Below are 18,073 nucleotides of genomic sequence, written 5' to 3'. Positions count from 1 at the left end.
AACTAGTCCAGAATGTAACATTCCCCTACTGCTACGGGACCCTCCCAGGGGACCATTTGCTCTGTAAAGTGTATATATAGTAAGACCAAATTAAGGCACTATAAGAAAGTTAACATAGAAGATAGTCTGGGACTACAAACTGCACCATCATGTTCATCTTTGCACAAGGCAAGCACACCCTGATCTGATCTTTCTGCAATGAGCCTGTGAAGTATCTACACATACACATATGAAGTCAAGGGATTGTACTACAAGCCCAAACCCACACAAATCCAACAGCACAGGGAGAGCCAAAGAAACCCCACAGCTTAAGGATAATAATTCTGCAAAATAAGCCAATATAGATACAAATTACATAGGTAAGTGGCTTAAATGCCTCCAGAGCAAGAGCTGAGGTGAAGAAATGTAAACGCAGGTAAGGAATACCAGTATGGGCTCAGTCATGGTCTCCACAACCCTTGTAAAGTACAAAACATTAATACGATGCATTTTGCCAGCAGGAGAAAAGCACTTTCCAGTGCTTGGATCCAAAGAGTCACCCCTGTGAATCCTCCTGTAATTACAACCCCAACATCTGGCCAGGGGTAGCTCTATGAAATGACAGGAAGGCCATCAAGGTCCATTATCAAACTGCCCATGACCCCTATAACCATGTCTAAAAGATCACAGAAGGACAAAAACTTGTGCTTTACTTACCCACATGCCCCAGCTCCTGCATCACTGGCTGCAGGTCCGGGAAGGACTCATGGACATTGCACAGCAGCTGACAGATCTTGATGGCCAGGACAGACTTCTCCTGGGCTGTGCTCAGGGCTGCTTTCAAGGTGGCCTCTGAACTTTCCTTCTGAGCAGAAATACTCAGCAGCTGGAGAAGTAAGAAGAAGAAAACATCACATGACAGAGATTTTGGGCTGTGAAAGGTCAGGATGGGGGCACATCCTCTTTGTTTCATCTCTACTGCTGGGAACCTGCTTTGAGAAAGCAGAAATGAAACCCCTTTCCATACAGGTCTTTGCCCCTCCACTGATGCATGTGCATGAGCGGAGGGAATTTCAGGATTAAAAAAGTTACAACAAATGAAATTTTCACACTCTGTTTTGTTATTAGCTCACTGAACAAGTCCAGAGGAGGCCACGAGGATGATCAGGGACTGGAGCACCTCCTGTATGAAGATAGGCTGAGAAAGTTGGGGCTGTTCAGCCTAGAGAAGAGAAGCTGCGTGGAGACCTCAGAGCAGCTTCCAGTGTCTGAAGGAAGCCTATAAGGACGCTGGAGAGGGACTCTTCATCAGGAACTGTAGTGATAGGACAAGAGGTAACAGGTTCAAACTTGAACAGGGGAAGTTTAGATTGGATATAAGGAGGAAGTTCTTTACTGTGAGGGTGCTGAGGCACTGGAATGGGTTGCCCAGGGAAGTTGTGAATGCTCCATCCCTGACAGTGTTCAAGGCCAGGTTGGACAGAGCCTTGGGTGCCATGGTTTAGTGTGAGGCGTCCCTGCCCATGGCAGGGGGTTTGGAACTGGAAGATCTTAAGGTCCTTTCTAACCCGAACTGTTCTATGATTCTATGAAACCCACCTCCCTATGGAAACAGCAGCTCCTCAATGCCTTACAGCATTACAAGCTTCCCTAACTCATAAACCTGTGCTTCACACACAGCTCTCTCCTCTCTCTGGGCTTTTCCTTCCAAACCCAAGCCTGCTTCAGCCAGGCACTGAAAGGAGACCCAAGGTGAGGATCTGTGCATGCCCATACCTATCCCACCCGTCCAGATCTCCAGCAGCAGCTATTGGAGCAGGAATGAGAAACCAGAGATTGCTAGGTGGAAAAGGCTAGCTCCTTACCAACACAGCCCATTTTCCTTGTCAAAGAGAAAAGAGACAAAGCACTCTGGGGTGCTACACAATTCATGGCATCCTCAGTGCACTTTCTAGGAGCGTTTCATTCTCACATATCCTGGAATAGCCAACTGAAATGGACACCCACTCCCTGGCAGCTCTGCTTTCCCTTAGCACCCTTGCAGAGCTGAAACCATTTTGCTGTGTTTGAACATCCACAACTTCACAAACTGAGAATCTCACTGGCAATTTCTTTTACCCCAAAACTCCCACAGGATTTACGTAACACACCCAACACACTCTCACTGCAGCAGAAGGGCACCTCCAACATTGGATGGCTTCCCCAACCTAAGTAATATCCCTTGATTCAAGCACACACAAGGGCCTGTCCACCCACCCTTTGAACTCTGAACCACGCCAACATCTCCTTGTACCTCTTTTACTGCTTCAGCAAGTCCTGCCTCCCCCAGGGCCAAGCCCTCCAGGTCCCCTCTCTTCTGGATGGCCTCTGTGATCAGCTTGCTGTGCCGCAGGATAATCTCAATGGCTGTGCTCTCGCTGTTGGCCACTGAGAATGAAAAGTAAAGGTATTTAAAAACACAAAACCCAAGGAGAACCTGAAGGTCTAAACTTTGCTTAGCTTTGTCCAGCCCACTCCTGAATCTGAGCTGTTAACATCAGGAATGACTCCTTTAGGCCATAGGAAAGAGCAAACGACTGCAGGCAAGCTTTGGTTATACTAAATGCAGCACTGACATCCAGCATAAAACCCTAGCAGACCTCACTTCTCACTGCTTGTCCAACTTTGGGTGAGAAAAACCAGGTTTTCCAAGGCATGTTGCTGAAAGAGACAGTGACAACCTCAAGAAGCAGGCATGGTTCTGCCAAGATTCAGGATTTCTTCTCCACCCCCCACCCCTCCTCTAGTTATAGAGAACCCACTGTGACTTTTGCAGAATTCAAGAAAGGGGAACAGTGTTTATACAGGGTAACAGGAGACATGGGCAAGGTACACCATACCAAAAGTCATACACGATTGTACTTGTCACCAAATTATTTGAGAGTTAAAACTGGAAATTGCCAAATAGATGACTCTGAAAAGGATTCTTTTCACTGTTGGATTTACTAAATTGGAGAAGATGCATAGTTACACTTTCATAGGAGAAACCAAAACAAAAATCTGCAGTTCATCCAAGACATCTGTGAACGTTTTCTGTGTGTGTTTAGGTCTTTTCATCATTTTGGTTCAGTACCAAACAGAACAATCTACAGTTCACACAGCACAGCAGCTAAATACAGACAGCTTGGTGAGAAGAAAATACAGGCTTGGGACCCAGAACACACAGTGTTGGGTAAGAGGAGGAAGCTTTCCAGGATGGGGAAGGAGATAGCGGCAGGCTCTGGGACTTACCAGTGCAACATTTTAAGCCAATATGGAAAAACTCCCTGAAATCCAAAGATTTCTTGGAGACATGAGTTACTCCCCAGCAGAGCTAAAGGAAACTCATTAAGCACTTGAGCTCCGTAGGGTTTAGGTATGACTTGGATGTGCCCCCCAGGGATCAGAGGATGGTTTACAAATGAAAACTATTTCCTCTCTTCTCCCATCAGAATGTTTCTGATTCCATCACCTAAATTTCAGTTGTTAGGAAAGTGCTCTCAGCTCTCCTGCTGTACCAAGGTGAGCTCCACCATCAGAGCATGCCCTGCGCCACTATCAAGATGTCCTCCTTTCTGCTAGCAGACAGCAAAAGATGCCACCAGTGGCTCAAATCATTCCCTCCCTCTTCATTTTCACGATAAGAAATATTTGTGCTTCTGTTTGTTCAAGCTGCAATTTGAGGAGATTCAGCTCTATGTAATTAAGGAATGCTCCTCCTTGCATTGGGTATTACCACTAGATAATTAACCATGTTGGGAGTCTGGTGTTTTAAGAAAGCAATCGTGCTTAACAAATGACAAAGCAAACTGCCTGTCGGGAACGTTTGCTACAGAGGAAATTATCAGCATTATGAGCACAGTTTTGCTTTCTATTAAACACTCATTTACATTTCACTGCATGTTAATTTAGTTTTTAATTTTTATGTGACTTCAGAGCTGGTGAAATTTACCTCTCTGTCGGAATTGCTCAGGGATCTGCCTAAACCCAGAACTTGGGAAGCTGTCCCACTATGCATCTCAGGAACCCCTGACCCACCACGGGCAGGCAACGAACAATAAACCCCACCAAAACAAACAGGAGGGGACTGACTGTCCAAGATAACTATGTCTAATGGAGACAATATGTGCGGGTTTCCCATCAGCACATTCTGCTCCACACAGGAGACCACGAGTCAGCAACCATGCTGTGCAGAAATGCGACCTGGATTGAGGACAGAAGCTCAGCCCAACTAATCTCAGCCCTACAATCTCCCTCAATCACAAGGAATTCGCAAGGACAGCAGTCAGGTAAGACAATGTCTGTATTTAATGTCAAGACTGACATTGGGGAATTTTTAGGTATTTGCTTTCAAAGCCACCAAGTACCACAAAGTCACCAATGGACCAGAGTTTGGTAAAGATACCTTCAACCTGTGAAGCATTTCTTCTGTGAAAATTGTTCTGTTTAATATGGAGACTCATGCAGCTGCTTTTAAATAACTGAAAACCAAAAATTAGTTTGACACTGGAGAGAACAGTTCTCCTGTTTTCCAGAGATGACATCCTACTTTCTACCTTGTCAGTGTCAAACTAAAAGGAAGGAGCCAACAGGCTCCTGCCCCACACTGCTCATTACGTTGCAGAGCCCAGGCCTTCTTCCTGGCATAGTGATCCTACCCCAGTGCTCCCACCCCATTTTTGTTTGAGTATAATAGCCAACCCATCCCCTTAGATGAAAGCAAAACTATAAGAGCATGCTGAAGTCCAGACAAGCATGCAACCTTGTGGCAATTCCCTGAACTCAGTCCCCAGGTTCTGAAGCTTAGCATACCCATACCTTTGCCATCAGAGACATTTGCTGTTGCCACTAAGTTGTCTAGCAGAAGGTGCAGACCAGGGAATGATGCTTTCACAGCCCCAAGAAGTTTGACCAAACTTTCAACTTTTAGGGTTTTCTCTTCATCCACCTTCCTGAGGAGATTGTCCACAGCTTCCCTCTGAGAGCTGCCTCCACAGCAATCCAAAACCACCTGCAGCAAAGAAACGGCCAAGAACCTGTTTGTGAGAGCTTCCTACAAACTCTTGGGTCTGAACAGAGATCACAGAAACAGGAACAGTCTCACAGTACACACGACTGCAGTAAATCCATACCTACTGCTTCCCCTAATTCGTTTAACTGGGAGGTGTCATGGGGTCCTAGTTACAGGAACATCTAAGCACATCCCAGGTATATTTGACATGTGTCACCTTGACAACTACCCTGGTGGGTTCTTCTGCTAAGTCTAGCTATTGGAAGCGGCTGACAAGCCACTTCTGTTTCTTTCCAAAAGTAAACAAAAAGAGACCTCACGATGGGGTGAAAACAGCATTTCCTTCAATATCTGCAGCAAGCACTTAGTCAATTGGCAGTCTTTTCCCTTGTCTCCCCAGTTTTTCTGCAGATGTCTCTGCTTCAATATGAGTTCACCTTCTTTGAACAAAACTGGACATGCATGCAGAAATTTCTCATGAGGTCTTAATTCTTAGTTCTCATTACTACATCCAAATACAGACCCTTCACTTTAGACTACCACGACATTCAATTTTCATTACTTAGTTGTCTGGCCATGTAATTCTTCTCCCTCTTGCAGATCCTCCTCTGCGTGGACAAAAGATGATGGTTTTGCTCATCAGCAAGTTCTCCTAAGCACGCTTTGGTATTTTTGTGTCAATAACATTAGTGTTAATATTAAGTAAGTGCCAAGAATCCCCCTGGTAACCTTGCTCCATCCTGTCAGTCTTGCCCTCAGCACAATCTGCAGTTTACTCCCAGTATGATTTATCCTTTTCGAGCATCACCGCTTCCTCTAGTTGAACAATTTCCTCACATGAAATTCAAATGCTTTGCTCAAATCTAGACTGAGGCAGAGAAAAAACCCCAAATATTTTCTCTCATCAAATGAAGATTCCAGGTCAGGCAGAAGCAATTTAAACATTTTTAGCTGCATTTTATCCTATTTTTTTTACTTAAACGCAGTGCCCTTCCGCCTGTCCCAACACACATTCCTGTGCACACACAGAGCTGACCCCCTAAACAACTGCTTTTACATCTCTGTCCTGGTCATCAATGGTAGGGACCACTCAACTTGGAAAATACAGGAATAAACCTTGCTGTGAGTCTCACGGTCATGTGTGCCAGCTCTTCCTGTCTTGAGTTGTGATCTACTTCAGCTGCAGTAAATGTCTGTTTGTGTGTTTCTCCCAGATTGGGCACTAGGCTTAGCTGTGAGTTTACAGGGCATCTCCTGTCATTATTCTTTCTCCTTAGTTGGTCAGACAAATGCCTGTTGCTATCATGCCTGATGTGCCACAAACCTCTCTTCATATCTCTACATTTCTCTGCCTATTGGACATTTCAGCCATTCCTCATAGGTCCTAATACTCTTCCTCGAGTTATCCATTCACTCAGGTCTGTGACCCCTCATACAAATTCTCCTCTCTTGTTCAGGATGCAAACTTCAGACAGTTCTCCTACCTTTAACATAAAAGAAACTAATCCAGCAGCTCCTCCTGTGCACTCACCACCACCTGATCTCACTAATTAGTTTCTCTCATTTCTAAAGAGCTGTCCTTTTGTAGCCAAAACTCTGTTAGTGAACCTGTTGACATATCCTCCCATCTAATTCTCACTGAGCTGACTCTGGATCACTCAGTCTGAAGTCCTCAACACAAAAAACAGGTACAAAAGCAGCATCCTTTTGGGGATGCTCATGCTGTAACTCACCACTGCTCTCAGGCTAGTGTCAACAGATGCAGAAGTGATGTCCATAGCAGTGGGAGATGCAGCGCTGACACTTTAAGACTTAGTTTGACACCAGTAGGTGGGACAGTCAGAAAACATCTCCCCATTCTGCCTGCAGCAAGATTTCCAGATCCAGATCTTTAAGGTCCTTGATATTTGAGATCCCTTCCAACCCAAACCATTCTATGATTTTATGATTCTCTGTCCCAGCTCTGAAGTAGTTTGGCTTAAGCATCAAGCTCCATAGACACCGGAGCCAAAGGGGAGGGAAAGCACATAGCTCAAAACACCCACATCCCCTCTAGGACAGAGCCTGGACAAAAGGAAAGGATGAATGTTTCTACCATCTAGTCTGTTGCTCCAGGCTCAGGGCTGTGGACTGGTCACTCTGAAATCTGCAACAACCTAAGCCATGGGACACCATGTGTGAGAGGCTACCTGCTCTTCCTTTGTATCCAAGTTTATTCATTTTAAGTGATAATCTGCACCCAAGCCATCCCAAATACTCCACCCTACCTCCCTCCACTATAGAAACACTGATAAAGCCACAAAGTTGAGCACTCTAAAACCAGAAATGGTAGGTAAAATCTCCCCCAAACCCCAAGGTTTTACAAAGAGGCTTCACAACAGATCCATGTACTGGTTTTCCAGCAAAGAAAATCAGACTTACTCCATGCACAGCTTGGGTCAGGTACAGGAAGAACCAGTTGCCTAGATAAAAGGCTGTTACACTTAAAACTCCCTTGTCTTCCTTAATAAATGTGTAGCCAGTGCGGCACTGAGTGTGAGAAGAAAAAGGAAAGCCTCATCTTTAGGAACCCTTGGAGAACTACATCCTCTCTCTGCCAGCCCAGAGCTCTAGTGCAATACTGGATCAATCAGGTAAGATGAAACTTTCAGAGGTGGCTGCTAATTCCATCTTTGTTTTCCCAGTGCTACAGCTGAGACACCAGAGATCTTAAATGCACATATGCCACAGGCCCACTGTTTTAATCAGTTTAACTTCCAAACTAATTAAGCACTTTTCCACTTGTCTGGGGGGCAAGGAAAACCCCCGAACAAATAAAGCAAGCCTGCAAAAAAGGAACCCCACCACCCCGAGGTCATTCTACACTTGGAAATTCTGCTGTATTTTCCTGTGCCACAGCAGAGACAAAGCTAGGCACCCAGCCCCACTGGAGTGCTCCCCAAATATCATTACCCAGGGGCTAAAACAAGAGCATGAAGGGATCTCATGGAGAGAAGGATTTCGTATTTAGAGCAGGGTTTGGAGGCTCTGCAGCAAACAGAGCATACAGTGACGGAAGAGGCTAAGAAATAGCCAACAACATCACCCCTTCATCAAACGAGGCTAGAGTCCCTAGTATATGATGATGCAATCCAAGGCTGTGTCTTGTGCCCAAGGAGCACACCTATGGCAACAGAACGGTTTGGTGCATTGGTGGCTGGGGTTTTTTGTTTGCTTGCTTTTCAACAGAAGGGAGATTCAAAATGGCTGCATTTTAACTACCTAATTTTATGAAGACAAAAAGAAGAGTGCAGGGAAAGAGAACAGGGATATATAAAAGAAATCATCATCTCCCTGCTACTGATGCAGCTCTCATGGCTCAGCACTAGGCTCCAACATGCTGACAGCCACAATAACCCCAGCAGACACTGAGCCCTTTCCTGCACACACACCTCACTCCATCCTCTCACATCCCTATTCCAGGCTCAATCATGCTGCTCTGGGAGGGGAAAATTCATCAGCTGCCAGTCACAGCCCAGCCCACCAGGAGAATCATAGAATCCCAGCCTGGTTTGGGTTGGAAGCTCATCCAGTTCCACAGGCAGGGACACCTTTCACTAGAGCAGGTTGCTCCAAGCCCCATCAAACCTAGCCAGGGATGGGGCAGCCACAGCTTCTCTGGGCACCCTGTGCCAGCACCTCACCATGCTCACAGTAAAAAACTTCCTCCTTATATCTAACCTGAACTTCCCCTGTTTCAGTCTGAACCCATCACTCCTTATCCTATCACTACAGTCCCTGACAAAAAGCCCCTCTCCAGCATCCTCGTAGGCCCCCTTCAGATACTAGAAGTTGCTCTGAGGTCTCCATGCGACTTCTCCAGGCTAAACATCTCCAGTGTTCTCAGCCAGTCTTCATACAGGAGGTGCTCCAGCCCCTGATCATCCTCGTGGCCTCCTCTGGACTTCCTCCAGCAGCTCCATGTCCTTCTTATGTTGACATGAAAACCAGGACAGGAGGTGTGCAGGCTGCATGCTGAACACAGCATGCCAGGGCACCTGGCAGGTTTTAGCTGCACAGGCAGGGTACAGCCAGCTCCCCACAAAGCATAAAGGAAATCTTTTCTCCTTTGTGGCTTCTGCAATAAGGCAACTGCCTGCAGGAAAGCAACAGTTCTCCCACCAACTGCTGCATTCAACACATCAAAAACATATTTTTAAACATGCCAGTCAGTGGAGGTGCTGCTCTCGCAGGCAACTATGTGATAGGAGTTAAAGAGTTAACACTGGGAGAGTCAGCTGAATGGTAAGCTGATGACCACCTACACAAGGACTTCATTAGCAAGCAGGCAGCACAGAGGTCATTAGTGGTTCTGCTGAAACCAAACCACTACAGAGCCTTCTCCTAGCTCACAAAAAGACATTTTCACTGTCTACAGAAGCAGCAGGCAGGTCCCCTGCTTGCAGGGCAATCTGACACTGCATCAGGCTGTGATCATCCTGAGGCTGCCTTCACAGCTCAGCTCATTCCCACAGCTCAGTGCAGAGGGACCCAAGACAACACTTGTGCAATCCGTGCCGTACAAAAGGGAGATGAAATTGCCAGGTGAGGCAAGCACATCACTTGGCAAACCGAGCAGTGAGATGCTGCCCCACAGATGCCCTCCACCCTCCCATCCACAGCTTTCCTTATTTCAGATTGGTTTACCCGCTTCTCCGAGGCAGTCAGGAATCCCTCTTCTGCTGCCTCCAAGAACTCTAGGATGGGGCTCAGCTGTGTCACGCTCTGGATCAGCTCCTCCCTGCATCCCAGCAAGCGAGCAGTCAGCATCTCTCCCTCGTCTGTGCTCTCTAGGGGGAAAAAGGATTCAGAAACACAAAGTCAGTCTGAAGGAACTGACAGGCTCCCGAAGCGAGTGAGACTCTGTGAAAGATCTAAGTGAATAGCAAAGCTCATCCCAAGCACAAGCAGCAGAGGAAAAACACTTTACTATTCTCTTTAAACTCTATGAAAGGAAAACGTCCCATTTATCTAACAGAGCACAAAGCCATAAAGCAAGCTGGAGGTTAACACCAGGTTTGCAAGGCCACTGCTTTGTGTCAGACTCAAGTGAAAAAGGAGCTTTCAATCCCGAGGCTCAGCTGTGCTCTGACCCGTGCAGCCATGGATCGATTCAGCCCTGCAGGCAGTGATGGGGAGAGCCCTGCGCTGCCCACACCCGCTGCTGCAGGATGAAAATGCCCCAGGATCTTGTCAGATTCTTGAGAGAAACCTCCTGCATCTGAGTGAGGACACAGGATTTCTGAGACCCACTTTGCCTGTAAGGTTGCCCACTCACTTTGCCAGTGGCTGCACTCAATTCCCTACCTCCTTGCTGCAGGGCTTCTCCACTGCCCTGTTCCCTCTCCAGCAAAGCCGCTCTCAGCTTGGGGTTTGTGTCTTGGAACAGCTTCAGTAAAGACACGAGGGTCTGAGCATCCAGCGGCTGAGTATCCAGGGGCTGAGCATCCTTCACTTTGCTCAGCAGCTTCTTGAACACTGACTGCTCCCCTGTCTCTGCCAGGCAGGAAACCAGAGTCTGCAACAGAACAAGGAAGGTTTAACAACAGAATCAACTGCCCTGTACAAACTGACACAAAAAGCAGAATCCTGCAGTTTTGTTCAGGGGACAAAAAAATTAAACCAACAAAATAACCACACAGAAATCCACCACTAAACTCAAGCTCCAGTCTGTGGCCACCAGCCATGTGAAGAAGGCAGCCAGCCCTGCCCTCCAGCCCTTACCTTTACAGCAAGCCCCACAGACTGGAGCAGGTTCCAGCACCAAACATCACTTCATCTCTTCCCCTAATAGCCAATTGCCAATAAGAGACCTAATAAAACATGATTTGAACACTCTTACTTTTGAAGCCCAAAGCCAGGGCAGGGGATACTGGTTTTCACTGCAGAGTACTTGCACAGAAGGCATTTTAAACAGGACTTTCAGGAATCTCCATCCTCAAGTCACAGTGGAGCTGCATCTCCCAGACAGAGCTTTGGAGAGAAGGCTGCAAACCTCGCATTGTGTGCTCTCTGCACGCCTGGCAATCATGCCCAGAGCTCCAAAACCCACTCCAGCGACCTGAAACAGCGACCAGAGGCAAACATGCCTGTGCAGTTATAGAAATAAAAGGAAAAGAAACAAGCCGGAACTCTTGCTCCCATTTCCCTGGAGCCCTTTAACGCCGTAAATATCGCCCCTAAAGACACACACTTCCCAGCTCTCCAGGAGAGATGCCAGCCTTTCAGAGCAGGCTCCTTTATCAGAGACTCCAGGGATGCTACAAAAGTACCTTTGAAGTGGAGAGCTTAGCCCAGCTCCAGAGAGAGCAACCATTTTCTGCTGTCATTGTCATTTTTATTTCAATGATAAAAAGACTGAATGCAACTGCTTGGGGCCGCACCAGAGGGATGGTGGACTTGCTTTTCCTAGCAGGTGTAAATGCTCATATATTAGGACAGCATGACAGTGCAATGACCTATTGCAAAGAGTATCCTCAGAGGGGAAGCTGCAGGAGTCCCAGCTCTTTACCCGCTAATGGCATTTTTCCTGCCAAACAGAAACATGGACATGAAGGGCTCTGTTACAAAGGAAGAAAGAGGATGTTGCAGGCATGCTGAAGAACCAGCTGAAAGGTATTTTTTAATGCAAACATGAATTTGTAATGAAATCTGATAAGCAGATCATGTTTGTTCCCAAGGTTTGCAGGCCTGGCCCCTTCCAGATCAGAATGAAACACAAACCATCTTGACTCTTGCCATCCTAAGGGGCTCAGGACCGTGCCAAATTCCTGGTTTTATGACAGGGATGGAAAGTAACTGGCGTTGTCGCAGTATTTTCTCCTTTGTTTCAGTTTCTAATTCCAATCAGCTCAGCATTGCTACCCGTGGCTCAGGTACCACCCCTTCCTCAGTGCATGGATTTGCTTAATGGAAATGAGTTTTCAGAAACTGAAAGGCTCTGCTGTTTATAGTCTTTTTCCAGAAGACCTTTCCTCAGACACGTTGCTCAATGAGAACACAAGAGCCTTTTAGAATTGTTTTGAAAGAGCACACAGTGCATTTAGACTTACTTTGACGCATTAACAATTCCCAAAGATCCTGGAGAAAATGGAAAGATACTGATATTCACTGGAATCATGGCTTCCACTTAGTCATAACGTGCCCACACGATACAGTCTGATCCATTAGGCTTTCACTGTCTGGGACACTTGCAAGAGCCTTCCTGGCCAAACTGGCCCTTTATGGTACAAATCAGCACACATCCAGCTTCCAGACTGGAGTAAAAGACCATCTCTCTGAGAAGGGAAACCAAGAGAGACCGTTTCCCTGCTCAGAAACCTCAGCCCAAACTCCTCTACAAGTACACCAGAACAGGGGGGAAAAAGGTTATTCGGCTCTGTGTCCACAAACCCCCCCTCAGAAGCCATCACTCCTAATCAGGATGCAGAAGACAACAGGAAACATTTTTATGCTGCATCCAGAAATGCAAACAAAGGATGACAATAGTTGGACAGGCCCATAGGCAATAGAAATGATCCACAAGAACAGTGACATTTATTCTATGCGGGAGTATCAGCGCTCTCCACTTCATCTGAACCCGGTAGCAGAGGGAACAAATGAGCTGTGCAATAATTTGAATTGAGTTTCTCTAAGAGAGCACAGAAAGATAAGACTCGACACCAGCAAAGCTCTTCTACGCTTCCCCAAATTACTGCAATTTCAGCCTTGTTCTCATTTCCAAGCAGGTTTCATCCAAGCCAGAACCAAATTAGATAGGAATAGTTTGTGAGATACACAGAGAGACTCTAAAACAAAAACAACCCCCCAAAATCACATCTCCTTAAACAGAAAAGCAACTCATCCACATTTTTCAGCCTAGAGAGCAGAATGTAACATCAAACTTGGAGAGAAGCAATAATTCTCACAAAAGCAAGGTCTACACCACACATCTCCTTGGGGAAAAACCCCAGGCCCTAAGAAACACCCTGGAGGTAGCAGGAGAGAAGGCAGCAACGCTGGAGGGGAGCAGGCAGCAATGCTGCAGAGAACAAGGCACCAAGACAGGGATGAGCTCACAAGCAAAGGACCAGAAATACAGAGGCTATGTCCAAGGCAAAATGCCACTGAAATCAGAGGAACCTGAGCACCAGAACAGCCCTGTAAAATCCCCACATTCCCAGGTTTTGCTGTCCATTGCTGCTTGCCTACAGAGACCAGCCACCCACAAAGGGCTCCTAAGCTGAAGAAGGATGGGGAGGAGGGGTGGCAGATCTTCCCTAGAGCAGGGCAAGCGCACCCAGCAGCTTACTACGAAGAACTGGCATCTCACCAGCTTCCAGACCTACTGCTACTCGCCCTGAAGCACCAAAGAGACTGCAAGCAAATGAGCAGCAAAATAATACAGAAAAGTTGGAGGACAGAGGGTGGGGGAAAAGGAAAGAGAAAAAAAACCACAAATCCATCGATGTCTACCCCTGGCACGAATCTCAGCCTTAATTACACATCCCAAGCTGGCCTCTTTGGAGCTGAACTTGCACTTTAAGCATGACTTCAGAAACACACAAGTGTGTCTCCCCCGAGGAAAACACCAGGCCATTGTGGAAAAAAAGCTGCTCTGTCTGCTGAAAACAGAGCCCAGACTGAGTGCTGGTACCCACAGGTCCTACTTGTCCTAAAGGGGAGCTCAGAGAGGGACAGATCTAGCTAAGCCCCTGCTTACAAAAGGCTGCAGTTTGTCCCCCCACCACTGCCCTGGGGCTGACACTTTTCATGCTTGTCACAGCTGAGAAGTGATTTTTCGGGGAGGCTTAAAGAAAATCCATTTCTCATTTATTCAGTGTTTATTTATAGCTGCAGAAAAATTGTCCAGCAGCTGCTCTGCGGTCAGACACCAAACTGCCTCTGAGCCCCACAACCCCTCGCTTGGCTTCTGCTGCAACAGCTCATCTGGGAGCACAAAGGACCGGGCACGAGTGTATGAACCTTACCTGCTGGTTCTTGGAGGTGCTGAAGAAGCAAGAAACACTTACTGGATGGCAATAGGAAACGGGGCTGTTACACAGAGCAGAAGCCAGGCAGCACGGCTGCCTAGGCACGGTGCAGTGAGGTTCTGTGCTGTGACTCTGGAGCAGCATGAGCAGGCAGGGGAAGGCATGCGGCACAGGTGCTGCCTGCCTGCCTGCACGGGTGCATGGAGCTGCCAAACCCCTTCTGGCAGGGCCTGCCCACATTGCACAGCACCCTTCCTGCTCTGCTCCCATTGCCAAGGTGCAGAATAGGTAGAACCTTAAATCTGACATATTTGTCTGATCAGGGGGATGAACAAACATAGGAAACACTAATCCTCCCCGAGGCATTCAGGCACACTGAGAGCACTCACAGGTGCTTCTCAGTGCTTGGGCTTGCTGCTACAAACACAAATTGAGACCCATATCTCACTCCTAAAGATGTTCAGTTCAGGACCATCAGGAGGGTCAGCAGCTAAGGCAACACGGGCTTCCCTCCTGGAATATTGAAAGGCTTATCAGACAAGAAACCTCCACTCTCCAAACCAAGGGAATTCTCCTCCCTGCTGTCATAAGGGTTTTTTGATAATAAACATGCTGCCTTGGGTTTTTAAAAGCAGAATGCCACCACAGCCCAGATGTCCTGTGGTCATACTGGTCCTGAAGGGACTAAGTGACTTGAATCCAGACACCTCCCCAGCTAGCAAGGGCATGGGAACCTAGAGAGCATCACAGCTCCCCAGTGTATGGAACAGCACTTCTTGCCTTCAAAAGGTCAGCTAACTGCAGACCCACTGGAGAGCCAGCCATAAAACAGTCACACTCTCATTCTTCCACATACAGAAAAGGCACGCGAGGCAGTTCATGCAGCCTGGTGTGGAAAAAGCTACCAGGGTGAAGAAAGTAAGCGTGGTCCCAACCTCGCTCTGTAGTGGCTGCAGTTTTCTGCACAGAGCCTGCAGTGACACAGCAGAGTGTAGCCAGCACCAGCGCTCACCAGACACACCACCACTGCCACACCAGCAAGGACTCATCTGCTGCTTCTGTGGTGGCTTCAAGCCAGTACAAAGGCTGGTATCATTGTTCGGAGCCCAGGGCATCCTCCAGCATGAAGCAAGTACCAGACTCAAATAACCCCCCAGCAGTAACTTGAGCACCATTCAGCAGTGATGACAGCTCCAAAGCACCACGGGGCAGCACACACAGCCCCCCACAACGCTCCCCACAAGTAGCCTGCCACATGCAGAACAGAGCAGATGCTCCACGGCCAACCCTCACCCAGGGCTCGGGAAGCCTATTTTGGGATCTCATATGTTGACAAGTTGATACAGTTCCCAAAGCAAATGCTTTAAACAGGAGGAGAGATATCAGTGGTGAAACACTCCTACAACATAATGAAGATGTCTTCAGGGCAGGACACACACTTCTTTACCTATGTGCACAAGCAGCTTGATCCTACAGATGCTTCTGCCCAGGGTAGTTGCTCAGGTGAGCACATATTGCCCTTCAAACAACCAGGCACCAGAGCCCCAGTTTGCCATGAAACGACTTCCTAAACAGGGCACAAACTACTCTAGCCCTCAGCAGGGGATAGAAAAAACTTGCATCATTTACCCAAGTCAACACACCTACCTCCTTCTGAGAGGCATCAATTTCTCTGCACTCTTCTAGTCTGCTCAGCACAGCCTGGGCATCAGAAAGGGCCTCAGAGAAAATGCTTTCATATCGAAGAAAGAAATCCAGTTTACAGCTTTCACTGTCTGCTGCTGTGTGAGAGAAACAAGATGAGTTATTTGCTAATTGAAGGGATTCACAGAAAGCATGATGTGATTGAAAGGCACCGGTTTGTAACCAGCACATTGGTTATAATAGGGAAACTGTGACTCACAAATCCCTTCTGAAGATATCACACAGCCTGAAGGGAAAACCAACAGTTTATTTAACACCAGTTATAAATGGAACATTTATTTTAAACCCAGTACAGCCTCTGTTTTCCTCCCATGCTGAACAGGAGTTTAAAGGATAAAGTAGCATTAGCAGACAACTCTGTTCACTTACTGTTATACAGATTGCCTTATCAGCCTGCACTAATGCAGATCCCTACTCTACATCAGATGCAATCACATGCACGAGTAAGAGAAGTTTTGCTCCCTATAGCTCTGGTAAAGTGGTGAGTGTCAGGCAACTGCAAAGACCAAAGGAGAGTATTGCACAGTGCCAAAGGAAGAAATCCCTGCAGGAAAGGGATTTGCTCCTAACCTAGGGCAAACTAAAACACAGAGGAAAAGATGCCCAGTAACAGGAAGACATCAGTCAACATGGCTGCATACAAGAGGCAAGGCTGTGTCCAGACCTGTAAAGTCTCACCTAAATCCCTCCTCACTCCTCCCTTCTCCTCTGGAGGCTCAGGAAGCTCCTCTTCTGCACAGCCACCCTGCTCAGCACAGGCAGGCTGATCAGGATGAGAGCCTGGACCCTCCTGGAGGGATCTGGAGTCACTCGATACCCCATCCTGGTGAACCCATGTGTGATTCACAGTAAGTTCCTGGCCAGGAGAAGAAACATCTGCTTCCACTTCTGCTTCTTCAGGGCCAAGAAAAGGGGAAAGTCTCTGTGGTCTGAGGTTATCTGTTTTTCCTTCATCAGTTTTTTCAGACTGGGGCAGGTTATTAGCTTCAGCATGGTTTTCAGATGAGTCTGCTGCCTGGCTGGAGACTTCACTTACTACCTGGTCCTGAGTAGAACAGCTGAGGAGGTCCCTCAGGAGGTTTTTGCAACTGACAGCCACATCAAACATCTGCAGACTATCTGCCACGGAGATAGCTTTGGTGAAATTGTGTTTCCCCAGTGGGAGTCTGCCACTGTACATCATCTCCAGCAGGAGCGCGAACTCCTCAGGGGTCACCACAGAAGCATCGATGGAGATGGTGTCTGTATTGTCCAACAGGGATTTAAAAAGCAGGCTGGCAGCAGCCAAAACCACTTTGTGTGCCCTAAAGTGAACATTCCCAATGAAGATGGTGCAATCACAGAACTGCTGCTCTTTGCAGAGAGTATAGAGCTGCTGCAGCAGCTGCCTGCTGTAACCAGGAAGCTCCATGGTACCAGGACAGGGTCTACTGGCCTCCTCCTGCCGTGGTCTCCACAAAACCCTGTTAGTGGGAAAAAAAAACAATGATGCTGTTAGGACATTGCTCAGAGAGCAGCCAGACAGGAAGAGAGGAAGCAAAAATTACCTTTCAGTTTACACTTCCCTGTAGTTCACTACACTGCAGTTCAGTGGTTGCAGCAAGAGGCCCCAAGGACTGAACTTGCAGTCCCCAGATTTAGCAACTTACCCTGCTAGAGCTAGTCTAGATACTGTTCAAATAGAAATACTTCAGAAAGAGCTTGGGAATGAATACTGAGCTCCAGGTGGCATAAAAAGGGAGAAGAGACTCCCTGGTGTGGCTCCTACCATAATGCTCAAGGAGGTGCAAGTACTCTTCAGATCAGGTACTGCAGTGCCAGGCTTTGCCTGCATCCAGAAGCTGGACCTGGTTTCTGAAAGGGCAGGTGAGGAAGCAGGGCAGGAAGACCTGTTCTGATCATCTACCAAACACAGGAGAATGTGCAGTGTTAGTTTTGATCTGCAAAGCACCAAGTGGTTTGGGACCAGCTAATTTGCTCCCTACGTCACTGCTGAGATCAGCAGGGGCACGTAGGCGTTAGAGATGGAGATCTGCTTTCAGCCCAGAGCCTTCAGCACCTCCCTTCTCCGCACACCCCAGTCCTAATTCTTTGATTTACAAGTCTTTTACCCCAAACTGTAACTTCTTGCAGAAGTCCACAGCCCTAATCCCATCTACCAGAGCCTCCCTTTTACTTCCCCCATATCACTGCAGGAGAGAGAACAGACAGGACATCTGCCAACAGAATTTTATCAGTGGGATATCTGGAGTTTTTATCTCAGCCAGGATAAAGCTGTTACTGCCTTGTCGACACTCTAGGCTGTCTAACACTGGTGCTGGCAATGATGCTGAAACAAAGCAGCATGAGT

At 47.3% G+C, this 18,073-nt stretch overlaps 1 protein-coding gene across 9 annotated transcripts in view; it reads right to left on the bottom strand.

The window, feature by feature from the left end:
- The window catches only part of ZBTB40 (zinc finger and BTB domain containing 40), a 40,289-nt gene that overhangs the window by 16,998 nt on the left and 5,218 nt on the right, over positions 1 to 18,073 (bottom strand). For 8 of the 9 annotated variants that reach the window (XM_065696258.1, XM_065696259.1, XM_065696261.1 and 5 more), the window contains exons 2-8: positions 16,402 to 17,186; positions 15,667 to 15,800; positions 10,355 to 10,565; positions 9,695 to 9,837; positions 4,816 to 5,008; positions 2,273 to 2,406; positions 697 to 865 (exon numbers count right to left, since the gene is read on the bottom strand). In XM_065696258.1, coding sequence (XP_065552330.1) covers positions 697 to 865; positions 2,273 to 2,406; positions 4,816 to 5,008; positions 9,695 to 9,837; positions 10,355 to 10,565; positions 15,667 to 15,800; positions 16,402 to 17,134 — 1,717 coding nt within the window. In that variant the 5' untranslated portion in view covers positions 17,135 to 17,186. The remainder of the gene's footprint in view (positions 1 to 696; positions 866 to 2,272; positions 2,407 to 4,815; positions 5,009 to 9,694; positions 9,838 to 10,354; positions 10,566 to 15,666; positions 15,801 to 16,401; positions 17,187 to 18,073) is intronic. The other variant, XM_065696255.1, reaches the window with a different exon arrangement.

This window comes from Lathamus discolor, chromosome 16 (assembly GCF_037157495.1).
Source record: "Lathamus discolor isolate bLatDis1 chromosome 16, bLatDis1.hap1, whole genome shotgun sequence".
In the NCBI taxonomy this organism is placed as follows: domain Eukaryota; kingdom Metazoa; phylum Chordata; class Aves; order Psittaciformes; family Psittacidae; genus Lathamus; species Lathamus discolor.
This window is presented reverse-complemented; position numbering and strand designations above follow the sequence as displayed.